At 61.4% G+C, this 15,471-nt stretch overlaps 1 protein-coding gene and 1 long non-coding RNA gene across 3 annotated transcripts; one reads left to right on the forward strand and one right to left on the reverse strand.

The window, feature by feature from the left end:
- The first annotated feature begins 4,256 nt into the window (after nucleotides 1-4,256).
- LOC140845662 (uncharacterized) lies at nucleotides 4,257-7,532 on the forward strand. Its single transcript, XR_012124496.1, has 3 exons — nucleotides 4,257-4,917; nucleotides 6,442-6,477; nucleotides 6,872-7,532. It is a non-coding gene; the product is annotated as an uncharacterized lncRNA (long non-coding RNA).
- On the reverse strand, nucleotides 5,895-13,224 carry LOC140845661 (uncharacterized). 2 transcript variants are annotated; one of them, XM_073220346.1, is made up of 10 exons: nucleotides 12,999-13,224; nucleotides 12,049-12,239; nucleotides 11,385-11,471; nucleotides 10,895-11,046; nucleotides 9,513-10,021; nucleotides 8,538-8,747; nucleotides 8,099-8,202; nucleotides 7,545-7,614; nucleotides 6,833-6,898; nucleotides 5,895-6,492 (listed from the first exon to the last, which is right to left on the reverse strand). In XM_073220346.1, exons 1-10 carry the CDS (start codon nucleotides 13,134-13,136, stop codon nucleotides 6,319-6,321), a joined length of 1,701 nt encoding a protein of 566 aa, XP_073076447.1. In that variant the 5' UTR covers nucleotides 13,137-13,224; the 3' UTR covers nucleotides 5,895-6,318. The 2 variants fall into 2 exon arrangements, with proteins under 2 accessions (XP_073076447.1, XP_073076448.1); XM_073220347.1 differs by lacking the exons at nucleotides 10,895-11,046; nucleotides 11,385-11,471; nucleotides 12,049-12,239; nucleotides 12,999-13,224 and adding an exon at nucleotides 10,154-10,879.
- Between the last annotated feature and the right edge of the window lie 2,247 nt (nucleotides 13,225-15,471).

Genomic DNA, 15,471 nt, shown 5'->3' on the forward strand with positions numbered 1-15,471 from the left:
AGGTGCTTTTCAGACCAATCAGTAAGTGGGGCAGAGTAGCACACTGGACATGAGGTCTGTGCTGCCTCTGAAATCCGAGGTGATCTACCAGGCTGCTGTGCCGTGTGTGTGTGTGTGTGTGTGTGTGTGTGTGTGTTGGAGGGCGTGCAGATACAGCATCTTATTCATCACCTTAGAAGGGAGAGCTTTGCATGCCCACAAAGATAGACCTCTAGATACTTCTATAAGATGAAAGGCCCCTGAATTTTTGTTGGATTTATTTCCCACCTTCTGACACGTGTGTGTTCTGTCAATATGCCTAGATGAGCTGTACTTCCTGATCCCCGGGTCCAGTCAGCAGAGTGCCATCAATGGGATGGGCCAGTGTGACGGCTTCTGGAAGGAAAAGGAGATGAAGGTTCCTTCTGACTAAGTGACAGCCTAGGTCTGGAGGCCTGATATGCCTCTGAGATAGTTCTCTCTCCTTGCCGGCTGAAAGCTAACCGCCCTGCTGGTCTTCACTCACAGGAAGAGAACAAAGAGCATTTTCCTGACCACTACTTACACACTGGGTGCTTGGGGACCAAGTGATGAAGCCCCATGTGCAGCAGTAACTACAATATGAGACACTCCGATGACGGTGACCATCATGCACTGTCATCTCCAAGATTCATCCGTTTTCGGCGTAGGCCAAACGAGTGACTTCAATAAGGGTCTGCGGAAATCACCACGCCGACATCTTCCAAGGCCTTGGTGGTCACTCCAGTCTGTAAGCTCTCCTGGAAGGCAGTACTGCTTTCAATGTATACTTTACAGGGAGTTCTAGAGGCTTGTGCTTGACCCGCCACACAGCAGGCACTCCTGGCCGGCACAGTCCCCTGTGGCTAGCAAGGAGGAAGCCGGGAGCTCTGCGTCCCTGACAGCTCGGCCCTGTGGCCTCTGACACTGAGGGAGCGGCCCTGCGGGCACTTGGTCGGGGGGTCGGGGGTGCTGCTCCTGATGCCAAGACCCGGTCCTCGTCCCTGAGGTCAAATCACAAAACACAGTGACAAGGTTTTGAGGAAAGAAAAGAATAGTTTATTGACTTGCTAGTAAATGAGGGAGTGGCAGGCTCCTGCCTTAGAGAACCGCCGTCCTCCTGACACACAAGCAGTCAGGGCTTTTCCAGGGGAAATGGTAGGAGAGAGGCTGGGGTGCAGACACATGAAGTAGCTGCTTGCAGGGGTCCAAGCAGACATTCCTGCATCCGATTCACTTGCTTTGTGGTTTTTCTTTTCTGCTCTTTCTCAGTCCCTGGGGACTGGATGGTTGGGGTTGAACAAAATCAGCTTTCAGCTTTATCTCTGATCCTCAGATGCAGAAAATCTGGAGAACAAGAAGAAACTGCCCTGCTCTCCCCCCCCCCCCCCCACCCCCAACGTTTAGTGGTTACAAAGTTTCTGGGGGCTACTTGAGGTTCACTTTCAGGTGAATGTTAGTGTTCAGTTTTGAACAAAAGATTTGATTCCCCTTTTCTATCTATACACGAATTCATTTCTTACTGCATTCCCTTAAGAGCAGTCCCACACACATCATGAAATGCCTTGAGGGAGACTTTCTGACTTTATTCCCCCGAAGATAGCCACAAGTTTGAAAAGCACAGCTCTAAGCGTTTCTTGGAATATCAGTGCTGGCTGACAAGACAGGAACTGCCACCTGCGGTGCAGATTTCCGGGGGACTTGGCTTATGTGTTCAAATTCTGCAACTGTTGCTGTTAGAATCAGCAAGGGAGTGTCTCCTTGCACCTGCCTGGAGCCGGCAGCCTTGCAGTTAATACTCGCATGCAGACTTTTGTCAAGAGCCCCTCTCCCCACTTCTAGCACATGGACAAGTTGGGGAAATGAGAAGAGGGGACCCCACAGCGGCCTTTATGTCCAGACCCACTGCCCCACTCTGTCCACAGAGGCCTCAGGAGCCGAGGAGTGGGCAGTGCTTGCAACCCAGGGCCTCCGCTTCGCCTTGCAGGGTGCTTTCCCCCTGCTGCTGCTGCTGCTGCTGCTGCTGCTGGGGCTGCTACACTTGTTACCACTTTCAGAAATCTACAAGAAAAACACAAAGGCAACTTGGGCCTCACAGAGGTTTCGGTTTAGTCAACAGGTGAGGCTACGGATCCCAGGAGTCTGCCTGTCCTGGTCCTGCCCCTGCCATCCTGGGTAGCTCCTGACCGACTAGGTTCAAACAAGCTCCAGTCACAGGGGTCAGAGATGGAAGCACCGGGGAAGAACGGAGCCGCAGCGAGCCCTGGTGCTCACCGCGCACCTACTCAAGCGGGCCCCCGCAGGGAAGGGCGGGGCTTTCGGGGGAGGCGAGTCTCTCCGCTAAAGCCCAAGACCGCTTCCCTCCCACTTCCTCGGCTTCCCTGCTGAGGCCGGGCGGGGCGCCGCTCGTGCTGGGCGGGCAGTCTCGGGGGTCTGCGCCACCCCCACTCTCGCCGCTGCACTCCTCGTCCCCCCCGCCCCGACGACCCTCGCACATCCACGTTTCTGCGCGGGCACGAGTTTCGCGTGCATCTGAAACGGAGAACTACCGGATCGGTGGCTTCTGTGAAGCCCGCCTCCAAAAGTGTGTGTGAGGCTTTTCTGGGAGGTGCGCAGATCTCCTTGAAGTCTCCAAAGGATAGGTGCCCTCCAAATCAGGGCCAGGTCCTCACTGGGCAGGGAAGGAAGGGTCCTGGGTGTCCTGACTCCGTCCACGCCCTCCAGGTTTTGGCCCTGCATCGGCCACGTCCCCAGCTGTGACAGCATGGAAATACATAGCGCTCCCCCGGGGGGCGCTGTACCCGGCTTACTCACCCTGGGCCTCCTTCCCCAGCACCCAACCCATCAGAGTCTCTTGCCAGCATTAGCCTTGGGCGCCACCGGCCCCTGGTTGGAAGCCTTTTGTAGCTTCCCATCTCCCCAGCACGGGGCAAGGCCCGCCGTCTTTGAGGCCCTGCGTGGCTCTCAGAACTTGTTACTCGACTCTCTCCCCTCCACCTCACTCCCTGACCTTTGCCCCCACTTTGCCCTTCCCTCCCTTTGTTCCCGACTTCTCTTCACTTTCATTCTCAACTCACACCTCACCTCCTCCAAGAAGACTTCCCTGATTGCCCGGAGACTGGGTGGCTCAGGCAGCCGCCTGGCCATGCATCTGTGCCCCAGAAAGAAGGGTCCTCACCTGTCTTATTCACGCTGTGAGGTTCCCACCTCTTCTTAGCAGAGTGTTGCAGCCTAGATTGTGCACAGCCCCCCAAACCCCACGTTCAGACATTGAAACCCTAACACCCAGGACCACAGGAGAGAGTGGAGGTAGAGTGTTTCACAAGATAATCAAGTTCAAATGAGGCCATTGGGTGGGCCCTAATCCAGTATGACCGGTATCCTTCCAAGATTAGGACACACACACACACACACACACACACACACACACACACACACACACACACACACGTGCACACAGAGGGAAAACCTTGTGGGGGAAGACGGCCATCTACATCTACATGCCCAGGAGAGAGGCCTCAGCAGACACCCTGACCTTGGGCTTCCAGCCTCCCGGCCCGGGAGACAATACATTTCTTTTGGTTAAGTCTCCAGGAACGTAGCACTTTGTTATGGCAGCCTGAGCAGACTAATACACCCAGTGAAGGCTCTGATAAGTCCTGCAGTTAGGAGCCCCTGCGACTGCCCTGGGAATGGGGCAGAGGATGAGCAGAGAGAGTTCTAACTCTCCAAGTGGGAACTGGGTATGGTTTGCTGTGTGACTGTCCTCACACAAACGCAGGCTCTGATCCCAGGAGCTGGAGAAGACCCTCCGCCTGTATGGCCCCAGGCCTGCTGAGACAGTTCCCAGAGGGCTTGGGGGTGGTGGGCATGCAGGGCAGTTCTGCTTGTTCATAATACTCAATATCCCATGAGTAGGGCGTCACCTACTCACAGCCAAGGGCTGCTGGGCCCCACCCAGCATCAGCTTTCCTGCACCCTTTATCTCCTCTGCAAAGCAGCTGCCGTTAGTGGCCCCATCTTCTGGATGGGGGATCCCAGCAGGTTGGCCAAGGCCTTTCAGCTGATCAGTGCCGGAGGCAATATTCAAACCTGGGCCCAAGTTCTTAACCTCCACTGGGGCTTAACATGCCCTCTGGCAGAACAACAGGGTGTGGTGGGGCCTGAGGCACGGGGCAGGGGCAGGGGGAATGGGACTCCTGGGAGGCGGGCCCCACCAGCTCCCTCAGAAGGAAAGTGAGGTGAGCGGAGCCTGGAGAGAGCAGGCAGTGTTTATTTCTCTGGTAAGGGAGGGCGCAGGCCAGGGCGGAGCTGGGGGGGGTCAGGGTAGAGGAATGTCGTCCAGCTTCTGGTCCAGCATCTTGAGGTCATCCAGGAAGCGTGTAGGAGTGAGGACGTGCGTGCGAGGACCCCGGGCAGGAGCACAGGGGTGGGGAGGTGGGGTCACTGCCTGGGGACCCTCCAACCGGGGTCCCTGGGAACTCCGGAATTGACTGTGGGGACGCAGGAGTCTAGACCCCTTAGAAACACACAGGCAGGAGTTGGTGTCACGGCGGGAGGCCACCTGCACGAAGGGGAACATCCTCCACACGGTGGGGCGGCTCGCCTCTGTCCAGTGGGCCACAAGCAGAGGCGACGACACAGCACGAAGGTGGCCAGGTGCGCCGCAGCGACACACGGGTCCTTGAGGATGCAGCGGCAGCCTGGGGAGCTGCCCGAGTCTGCCGAAGGAGGAGGTGCCAGAGCAGCTGCCCCGGCAGAGGCTCGGGATGAGCAGCCGGAGGAGGAGGAGCAGCAGGCAGACTGGGGCCCTGGGGCGCCGGGTGCCGCCTGCCCGAAGGGGAAGAAGCTCTCCTCCACATGCAGCCAGGACACCAGCAGGGCCGAGGGCCCGATGACAGCAGCTACAGGGCCACGCGGGTGAGCAGAAGAGACTGCTTATCCCGGGTTCCCCCCCATTATCCTGCTTCCACCCCGTCCCCACTGCCCTCGGGGCTCCGGGCCCTGTGCGGAGGGTCCTGTCAATCACCAGCACCCGGGGGGGGCGGGGGGTCCCTGTCACGGGAAGGCTCCTGGGTGTCACCTACTCACAGAGGAGGAAACGGGGTCCCAGAGGGGAAGGGAACCACCCTTCAGTCTGACAGGACTGGTCGGCAGTGGAGCTGGGGCCCCAGCCCCATTGATCTTTAGGACGCCCCCACACCCAGCATGGCCCGAAGCTTCCCTGAGGCTGGGGAACAGCCCACCCGCTGCCGATCGCCCCAGCCCAGAAACTCACCTGGCCCTGGCCAGGACGTTTAAACCGTGGGACCTGAATAACTGTAACGCTCCCTTTCTGCCGGGTCCCTGGCCTGGGGGCTCCAGCTGGCAGGACAGGCGGTAGCTGCGGGACAGAGGGACACCTGTGAGCCCCTGGAGCCCCATGGCAGGGGGCCCTTCCCCCAGAGCCTGCCGGCAGCTGCAGCCCACGCCTGACTCCGGCCGGCCTCACCTCTGCTCCTCATCCAGGGGCTCCAGGGTCTCCATGGCCTCGAGAAAGGACTCGAAGCCCTCATCGGGCTGCAGGTCGTACAGCCTGACCAGCTGCTTCTGCATGATGATCTCACTTTGGAGGACAGCAGACTGGGGAGGAGCAAGAATGGGGTACAGAGAAGGAGGGCTGTGAGGAGTGGGGCACTAGGATGGTCCCGGATCTTTGCTCACGGGAACCCGCCTTCCTTCCAATGCCATCCAGCCCTGCCTGTTCCCACTGTTGGGTCTCCAACTCCTCTTCCGGGAAGGCGGCCTTGACGCCACACCCCGTCCCCCACCTGACAAAGTCTTGAGTGTCCTGAGCTCTGCGTTTCTTTACTCTCACAAGACACGTTAGGCCCAGGGGATGGGCTGGATAGGGCCCTGCCCAGGGGGTCTTGTCGGTAGGAAGGCAACCAAAGTGCATCAGAAACAGCCCCCTGAGCCCAGAACGAGGCCGGGACGTCCCCACCCTTTCTCAAGGTGGAGGACCGCCAGGGCCCTCCAAGGGGCAGGCCTGCCCAGAAACAGCACCATCCCGGGCTACCGAGAAGCGGGGACTGCACCGGGGAGCTGAGGCCTCAGGCGGGAAGGCAGTGCCAGCCCCCCACCCCCACCCCATGTGCTTCCTGCCCTGAAGGAGCAGCATCCCTCCCCCGGGGCAGGGCCTGAGGGGGAGACCAGTCCTGCCCAGGTGCTGCCCGCTGGAGCCCTCAGCCCCACCTGCCCTGGGGCCAGGACTGGGGCTTAGGTGGGTCCTTCTGGCAGTCCTCTCCAAGAAGCCCACGTCCTGAGGTGGAGGGGAGACTCTCAGGAATGGGGGTGGCCCGGTGCTGAGAGGTCCGGGCTCACTGAGGCCCTCTCCTCCCTAAAGCTCACCATCCTGCCCCCCTGTGCCCCTCTGGGCTCACTCACTTCCTCATCATTTTCCAGGTGTTTGTAAACGAAGTCATAGAGGATCAGTCCGAGGTAGGGGACCATGCCCTGTGCCACCGGGGTGGGGAGGTGATGAGTCGCCTGCCTGCCTCAGGGGCGCCCACAGAGCCCCCCTGCACCCCACACCCGCAGCTCCCAGCTCCTTTGGACCACCCTGTGCTGCCTCCCTCCCCTCCCTTCGCCCTGTTCTCCCGTCCCGGGCCCTCCCAGGGCTGGCTTCTGGCCAGTCCCGGGACCTGTGGTCCCTGCACCTGCCCTCCAACTTCTCCCCGTACCCAGCTGCTCTCGCCCTCCTGGTCACCCCAGTGCCGGCAGCTCAGGGCTGGTGGGACCGGGGGCAGGTGCAGGGCTCCCCCACGGCCCCCAACCCTTCCCAGGCCTCTCTCACCTTCCTCTTCCTCACGTCGGGTCCCATACGGTCCCACAGCATCTGCATCAACGTGAAGGTCATCTCCTGCAAGGCCCCGGACACTCAGGTGCTCCTGCTCCCCTCCCACGTGGCCTCCCGCAGCCAGACCGTGGTGGGTGGACGCCTTGCCCGAGCCCCCTGGCACCAACGCTGTCCCCACCTCCAGCAGGCTCTCAGCCCAGAGCGACCCCAGCTCCAGCACACACTCACACTCATGGGGGTTCTTGGGCCACGGCCGCCGCCCTGAGAGGGTCAGGGGAGGTCCCTCTGCCTCCCAGGGTGCCCTGAGCACCCACTGTCACCTGGCTATCACCATGGCTCCTCTCACATGACCGGGTGGGGTGGGCACAAAGCTGAAGCGCATCTTGGGCTTCCTGGACCCTGCTCACCAGGGAGGCCCACACCCCAGGGTGACGGCAACCCTCCACGTCCACATGAGGAGCCCGAGGCCACAGAGGGGCAGTGACAGGCTCAGGGGACCCAGGGGACAAGCCGACCTTGCTTGGCCACAGGCCCCACCCCTGCTGCTGACTCCACACCAGCCCCAGCCCTGACGGGGGTCTGTTCTCTGGGTCCTCACTGGATGCCATCAGCTCCCCCCCTCTCAAGCCTGCCCCCAAGCTGGGACACAGCGCGGCAGAGGACTTGCCCCCAAGGACCCCTCCCTTCCAGACCTCTAGCCTCCATTTACCTTGAACAGCCGCTTCCTGTGCACCCAGTTGTCCCGCGTTTTCAGTTTTTCATATAACGCCAGGCAGACGCTAAGGGGAGGGGAGAGGAGGAGGGACACATGCGGCCAGCAGGCGGAGAGTCTCGGGGCCGACCCCTTTTCCCGGGGATCCTAGAAGGCCCGCTGGCCCGCAGGAGGCTTTCCACCACGGCCCTGAGCCCTGGGAATCCGTGGCCCGGGGAGGGGGCTGCGTGTTTCCACCCGGGGCCTCCATTCCCTGTTCTCCCGGGGGCGAATCTGCTTGGGGCCAGGTCGCCGTCCTTGGGGCAGAGACCTCCTGCTGCAGAGCACAAGCTCCAGATCTCCAATGGGCTTCACCCCACACCTGACATTGCAGGGAACTGATTCCTGTGGGGGAACCCGTGGCCTAACCCACAGGGGCTCCAAGAGCCCAGCATCCCTGTCCTTAGGCTCTGCCGCCTCCCAGGAAGTCCCAGCCCACTGAGGGACACTGCCAGACGTAGGGGCGTCCCTGTCCACTCAGGTGCCCTGGTCCCGGGGACAGGCCTACCCACCAGGACACATGACCCCAGGTGCTGTGCAGACGATGAATAGCAGGGCGCTGCAGGGCGGACAGAATGGCACGGAGGGCAATGTGGTTCCTGAGGCTCAGACTCTCCTGGGAGGGAAGACAGAGCTGAGAGCGTGGCCTGCTTCTCTGCTCTATGCCCCATGAACTCCTGTCCTTAAGGAGACACGCACCCAGGGAGCCCAGCACACCTGGTACCTGCTGAGCAGCCCTCCTGGGTGGAGGACTGCGGCTCAACCCAAGGAAGGGGCCTGGGATGGCTGTCCCACCCCCGGGGCCTGCGAGTCCAGGTCCACACACCCCTGGCAGGAGGGCCCAGGGACCGTACAGGGCAGACCATAGGAACCCATCCTCAGGAGCGGACAACGGAGAGGAGCAGTTTCCAAGATGCCAGGGTGGACCCCGGGGGCCGTCCCACGACATACCATGGCCACCCAGATCCAGAACTCCACCACTCGTGCCCTCTCCTGGGCCATCATGCTCGGGGTCATGAGGCAGGTGGTGGTGACCACATTGATCAAGGTGTCACATTCCATCAGGAGCCTCTGTATGGTGGGAGCCAGGCACCCAGTGTCTCCCATCTGTGGCTGGTCCTGAATGAACTTCTTACATTCCAAAATGTCCTTATACAGCCCCTGGGGATCACAAGGGGTGTCATCCAGCTGTGCCCCTGGTGCCCCCGTGCCCAGGCTGAGTCACCGCTCAGAGCTGGAGCCCAGGCAGCTGGGGACGTGCTGTGAGCCTTGTGGCGGTCCAGGTTTCAGACCCTGTCCACTGAGGCGCCCAGGACCGGATGCACAGGACCCCACAGTGGTGGGGAACGGAGGGGCTCTGCTCACAGGCACCCTCACTCACCTCCTCCCTGCAGCACAAGGCAGCTCACGCCTGCCCAACCTGGGGCATCTGCCTCCCATGCTGCCACCCCGTGGATCCCGCTCCCCACTCAGGCGCAGTTTCCCCCAAAACAACTCCCCCAGGGCCTTTCGTGGTGTCTGTGTCTCCCATGCAGTCACGTCCATGGCAGGGGCTGCTGAGGTGCGGAGGCTGCGGAGGCCTGCCAGGCCAATGGCCCGGGGACCTAAGGCCCTGGCAGCACCTCCCTGAGCACCCCTCCCCTGCCCTGCCCCTCCCAGCCCGGCCAGGCCCTGCCCACCTTCCCTCCGCTCCTCCTCATTGGTCTGCAAGGATCCCTAAGGGCCAGCCCTACTGTCCCCGTGTGGTCAGTGAGGGCTTGGGGGTGAGGAGAGTCTCCCAGGGCACATGGTGAAATCCGTGGGGAAGCTGGGACGTGCGCCCAGATCACAGGAGTCCACGTCAGGGGAGGGCCGGTCTAGGGCAGCCCGTGACACAGGGAAGGCCCCCGCCCCCGGCCCCCCTCCCCGAGAGCCCGCTCCGCTCACCAGAAAGCGCAGGCTCAGCTGCTGGCCCACCAGGCGGGGAGGAAACACCAGGATGGGCGGCTCGTCCTCCCTCAGCACATTCCGGGTGCTCACGGCACAGGGGCTGGTGGGCTCCGGGTCCAGCTCTACCTTGGCTAGGCCCTGTGCCGTGCCTGCGGGTGCCACGGGCCCCGCGTCTAAGGTCTCATGGGGCTCCAGCTCGGGGCCTGAGACCCCTCCTAGGATGTCCCAGGGGCTGGCGGGCTCTGGATCTGGACCTGGCTCTGCCACGCCTGGTGCCATTCCAGCAGGTGCCCTGGGCCCCAGGCCCGCGGGCTCATGGGGCTCCAGCTCAGGGCCTGGCCCCTGGGCTGAGGCCACTGCTGGGACGTCCTCTGGCTCTGCAGCGGCTGAAGCAGGTGACACCTCCCGTCGCTCCAGCACGGGGGTCTCAGGGAGCTCCCGGACGGGCTCCAGCCACGCAGCCGGCCCTGCCCGTGTCTCTGGAGCCAGCTGCATATGCCGTGGGTCTGGAGCAGGACACAGAGAGACGGTCACCCCGGGCCTGATTCCCCGCGCCTTACAATGACAGAAGAGCCCTCACTGTCTTGGAGGGAACCCCAGTCCGGGAAGCCCACGGTCCTCTGGCCGCAGCCCCTCACCTTCCAGCTCCGCCACCGTGGGCCCCAGGTGTTCCTCCTGGACCAAGTGGTGGAGGACTTGGCCCACCAGGGTGGATGACAGCTGGCTGGCATCAATGGTGCTGGGCGCATGCTCGGGCTCCCAGGCAAGGTGCCTAGCCCATCCAATCCTGGGGCTGGGGTAAGGCCTGGGGGTGGCAGAGTGAGAAGCCTGGTCCTTCCAGCCACACTGCCCTCCGGGTCCACCCTTGTGTGGGCCTGGCCTCTGTGCACTCCCCTGCCTGTCCAGGCACCTGCCCCTCCCCCTTCCTGACCCTGCGTGTCTGTCCTGGGACCCCATCCTCGCCCATCCTCCCGAATAGGAAGTCCCCAGTCGTCAGCCCGCCCATGGGATTCCAAAGATGAGTGACCTGCTGGGCCCTGCGGTGGGCTCCTGGGGCTCCAGCTCAGGTCCTGCCAGCGGGGATGAGGCCCCTGCTGGGACATCCTCCAGCTCTGCAGGGGCTGAGGCAGGTGACACCTCCCGTCGCTCCAGCACAGGGGTCTCAGGGAGCTCCTGGACGGGCTCTAGGCACGAAGCCGGCCCTCCCCGTGTCTCTGGGGCCGGCTGCGTCTGCCGTGGGTCTGGAGCAGGACACAGAGGAAGGGTCGCCCCGGGCCTGATTCCCCGCGCCTCACAATGACAGAAGAGCCCTCACTGCCTTGAAGGGAACCCCAGTCTGGGAAGCCCACCCTAGACGTCCCCTGGCTGCAGCCCCTCACCTTCCAGCTCCGCCACCGTGGGCCCCAGGTGCTCCTCCTGGACCAAGTGGTGGAGGACTTGGCCCACCAGGGTGGATGACAGCTGGGTGAGATGGACGCTGGGCGCACGCTCGGGCTCCCAGGCAAGGCACCCAGCCCGTCCCATCCTGGGGCTGGGGGAAGGCCAGAGGGTGGCAGAGTGAGAAGCCTGGTCCTTCCAGCCACACTGCCCTCCCTGCCCACCCTTGTGTGGGCCTGGCCGCTGTGCACTCCCCTGCCTGTCCCGGCACCTGCCCCTCCCCCTTCCTGACCCTGCGTGTCTCTCCTGGGACCCCATCCTCTCCCATCCTCCCAAGTAGGAAGTCCCCAGTCTTGTCAGCCCGCCCATGGGAATCCGAAGATGAGTGACCTCCTGGGCTCTGCTGTGCGCCCCCTGCCCCAAGGCCTACACGCCTCCTCCCCCCGTTCTGTGACACGGGCAGTGCTCCCTCTGGACCCAGTGAATGCTCACGTTTTCAGTTCCTCCTCTGACCCATCATGCCCCCCGTTACATGACGAGGCCGTGAGGGCATCGCCCGTGACGCTTCCCGGCTGTGACCTGCGGATGACGCCTGAAGTGACTGCCCGACTCCACCCGGGACGGGGTCCCAGTACTGTGTCTGCTTCCTTCACTCAGTTATGCCAAGTGTCCCCAAAGGGTCTGCACAAAATGGGCCCTGCATAGCTATTGTTGCTGAAGGAAGTCCCCCCAGAACCTTCTCGGGTACCCCTCTGCTGTCCCCAGAGGTCCCTCGTGTGGCCACGGTGAGGAAGAGGACTGGGCCCAGCCGCACGGAATCGCAACCCTCCGTTCCAAAAGGCTGCTTCCCATGTGCTTTTCCAAATGAGCCAGGCTCCAGGCCACTGACAGGTGAGGCCAAAGGCTTCTCATCGGGTACAGAGAGGTAAGCCCCGAAGTGGCCCAGCTTGGCCGGCAGTCCTTTCTGCACTGCCAGGCACCAGGGGAGCCCCTCTAAGCTCCTCCCGTGCTCCCCACGGGCACCCTAACAGGCTGACCGCCAGCCACCCTGCCTGTCAGAGGAGCACGCAGCGGCTCAGACACATGTGGGGACACTCAAGACACCGCGGGCTGTGGGCAGAGGCCTGACTGTGCCGAGGAGGGGGTGGGTGCTCACCTGGGGAGCCGCTGGTCCGTGGTCGGCTGGTCAGCGTCCTCGGGAGGATGGGTGGCCTCGGGAGCGCCCCGGCTGGTGTTTGGGGCCGGTTCCATGCGTGCGGTGCGCTTTCTCCCCTTCCTCCTCACGCCTGTCCGGGGAGCCCTGCGCCTGGGGACCTCAGTCCCATGGCGAGTTGGCTCAGGTTCACGCTGAGGGGGGCAGCAGGGAGATAGTCAGTGGGAAACCCAGGACCCACCAGGGTGAGGGAGGTTTGCAGCTCACCCGAGAGCCCCCAGCCCCCTGGGGTGCGAGCAAGGAGCGGCACGGGGTGCCCCCGGGATCGAGGTTCCAGGCCCTCCGGAGTGGGTCTGTTGGCCAATCTCGTGGGGCAGCCCTGGGAGGGCCCTGGCAGGTTACCAGGCTTGGAATGGGGTCCTGGGGTGTAGGCAGCCTGCCCCAGGTCCAGGGAGATGGAGTAGGTGAATCCATCCCCCAGCGCCTCCTCGCTCCCCAGGGTGGAGCTCTGCAAAGCCAGCGCCCTGTAGCTGGGGAGCAGGCACCCGGGACTGCGTGGACCTCCCCGCAGGGGGCAGTGTGGGCCCCAAACTGTGCCCCTGAGATCAGGCACAGAGGGCCATCTGCCTAGACATCCAGTCCCTGGGGGAAGAAGAGGACACCCCCCGGGCTCAGGATGAACATGTGGGTGGAAGTACCTGGTCCCAACACTCACCTCCACGTCCTGAGTGCTGAGACCAGAGCCGTGACACTGACTGCCCCGCTAGGGGGCCACCACCTCACAACGTGCTGCCACCCAGGAACGGCCCCCCTCATCCCCAGCCTTCAGTCCCCCCATGCCCCACGCCCACCGCAAACAAACACACAGGAAAGGCCGGCAGGAAGCTCAGCCCGGGACGGCTCACACAGTGGCCTGGCCCTGGAGGGGCCCGCTCTGGGCCGCCCTGTGTTACCTCGGGGCTCCTCGGGAGACACGGACAGAGGCGGTGGAGGAGGCCACTGAGCCAGCGCCCACAGCGAGCAGGAAGACTCTCCCTCTCGGCTTCCCTGACTCCCACGCCTTCAGAAGGCTCCGCAAAACAAGACCGCATGTTGCTCTGTCGAGCGCCTCCGGTCAAGTGAGCAGGACTGGGGTCTGCGGCCAGGATCTGGGTTCCGTCTGGGTCACAATTCAGGTTCTACTGGGCGTGTCTTGAGTGACATCACCTCTTCAAGGGTCCACTTCCAGGGCCCCTACCTGCATTCAGACATGCCCACATGCCCCTCTGGGCTGCTGACTGCCCACCCTCCTGGCCCTTGCCATGCATGAGTACACAGATCTCCACCAGAGCCCTCCCCTCGCTCTTTGGCAATGACACCAGGGTCCCAGCTCTGAGGAGACAAGAGCTGAGCTCAGGCCTCTTTTTCTCCCCAGTTCCCTGTCCTGCTGAGGCCACGGTACCTCCCAGGAGCTGCCCAACGTCCCAACCTGCACAGGCAGGGTCACGCCAGACATTCCTCCCTAGGGACATCCCCAGGGATACACGGACGACACCTAAAACTCCTGGGGGCTGGTGTCACGTGTGTCTGATGCACAGACTCAGAGGTGGAACAGCACGCAAGTCAGTCCGGGGTCTGGGCCTTGTGATCTTGGGCAAGTCACTTCCCCTCTAGGCCATGTTCAGGTGTGCACCTTGAAGGGGCGGCAATGAGAGGAGATCCAGGTGTTGCCATCTCCTGGCGTCCACCTTCCACAGTTCCAGGCTGCTCTCAAACTAGGTGCTTTTCAGACCAATCAGTAAGTGGGGCAGAGTAGCACACTGGACATGAGGTCTGTGCTGCCTCTGAAATCCGAGGTGATCTACCAGGCTGCTGTGCCGTGTGTGTGTGTGTGTGTGTGTGTGTGTGTGTGTTGGAGGGCGTGCAGATACAGCATCTTATTCATCACCTTAGAAGGGAGAGCTTTGCATGCCCACAAGATAGACCTCTAGATACTTCTATAAGATGAAAGGCCCCTGAATTTTTGTTGGATTTATTTCCCACCTTCTGACACGTGTGTGTTCTGTCAATATGCCTAGATGAGCTGTACTTCCTGATCCCCGGGTCCAGTCAGCAGAGTGCCATCAATGGGATGGGCCAGTGTGACGGCTTCTGGAAGGAAAAGGAGATGAAGGTTCCTTCTGACTAAGTGACAGCCTAGGTCTGGAGGCCTGATATGCCTCTGAGATAGTTCTCTCTCCTTGCCGGCTGAAAGCTAACCGCCCTGCTGGTCTTCACTCACAGGAAGAGAACAAAGAGCATTTTCCTGACCACTACTTACACACTGGGTGCTTGGGGACCAAGTGACGAAGCCCCATGTGCAGCAGTAACTACAATATGAGACACTCCGATGACGGTGACCATCATGCACTGTCATCTCCAAGATTCATCCGTTTTCGGCGTAGGCCAAACGAGTGACTTCAATAAGGGTCTGCGGAAATCACCACGCCGACATCTTCCAAGGCCTTGGTGGTCACTCCAGTCTGTAAGCTCTCCTGGAAGGCAGTACTGCTTTCAATGTATACTTTACAGGGAGTTCTAGAGGCTTGTGCTTGACCCGCCACACAGCAGGCACTCCTGGCCGGCACAGTCCCCTGTGGCTAGCAAGGAGGAAGCCGGGAGCTCTGCGTCCCTGACAGCTCGGCCCTGTGGCCTCTGACACTGAGGGAGCGGCCCTGCGGGCACTTGGTCGGGGGGTCGGGGGTGCTGCTCCTGATGCCAAGACCCGGTCCTCGTCCCTGAGGTCAAATCACAAAACACAGTGACAAGGTTTTGAGGAAAGAAAAGAATAGTTTATTGACTTGCTAGTAAATGAGGGAGTGGCAGGCTCCTGCCTTAGAGAACCGCCGTCCTCCTGACACACAAGCAGTCAGGGCTTTTCCAGGGGAAATGGTAGGAGAGAGGCTGGGGTGCAGACACATGAAGTAGCTGCTTGCAGGGGTCCAAGCAGACATTCCTGCACCGATTCACTTGCTTTGTGGTTTTCTTTTCTGCTCTTCCTCAGTCCCTGGGGACTGGATGCTTGGGGTTGAACAAAATCAGCTTTCAGCTTTATCTCTGATCCTCAGATGCAGAAAATCTGGAGAACAAGAAGAAACTGCCCTGCTCCCCCCACCCCACCCCCAACGTTTAGTGGTTACAAAGTTTCTGGGGCTACTTGAGTTCACTTTCAGGTGAATGTTAGTGTTCAGTTTTGAACAAAGATTTGATTCCCCTTTTCTTCTATTACAAATTCATTTCTTACTGCATTCCCTTAAGAGCAGTCCCACACACATCATGAAATGCCTTGAGGGAGACTTTCTGACTTTATTCCCCGAAGATAGCCACAAGTTGAAAAGCACAGCTCTAAGCGTTTCTTGGAATATCAGTGCTGGCTGACAAGACAGGAACTGCCACCTGCGGTGCAGA

Source organism: Manis javanica, chromosome 13 (assembly GCF_040802235.1).
Source record: "Manis javanica isolate MJ-LG chromosome 13, MJ_LKY, whole genome shotgun sequence".
NCBI lineage: Eukaryota > Metazoa > Chordata > Mammalia > Pholidota > Manidae > Manis > Manis javanica.

What these genes read in the sequence shown, in the direction of transcription:
- LOC140845661 (XM_073220346.1), bottom strand. Translation starts at nt 13,136, where the DNA reads ATGCGGTCTTGTTTTGCGGAGCCTTCTGAAGGCGTGGGAGTCAGGGAA. An exon ending in TCTGGATCTGGGTGGCCATG is followed by an intron (nt 8,203 to 8,537) that starts GTATGTCGTGGG and finishes CTTCCCTCCCAG; the next exon opens with GAGAGTCTGAGCCTCAGGAA. An exon ending in ACCTGGGGTCATGTGTCCTG is followed by an intron (nt 7,615 to 8,098) that starts GTGGGTAGGCCT and finishes CCCTCCCCTTAG; the next exon opens with CGTCTGCCTGGCGTTATATG.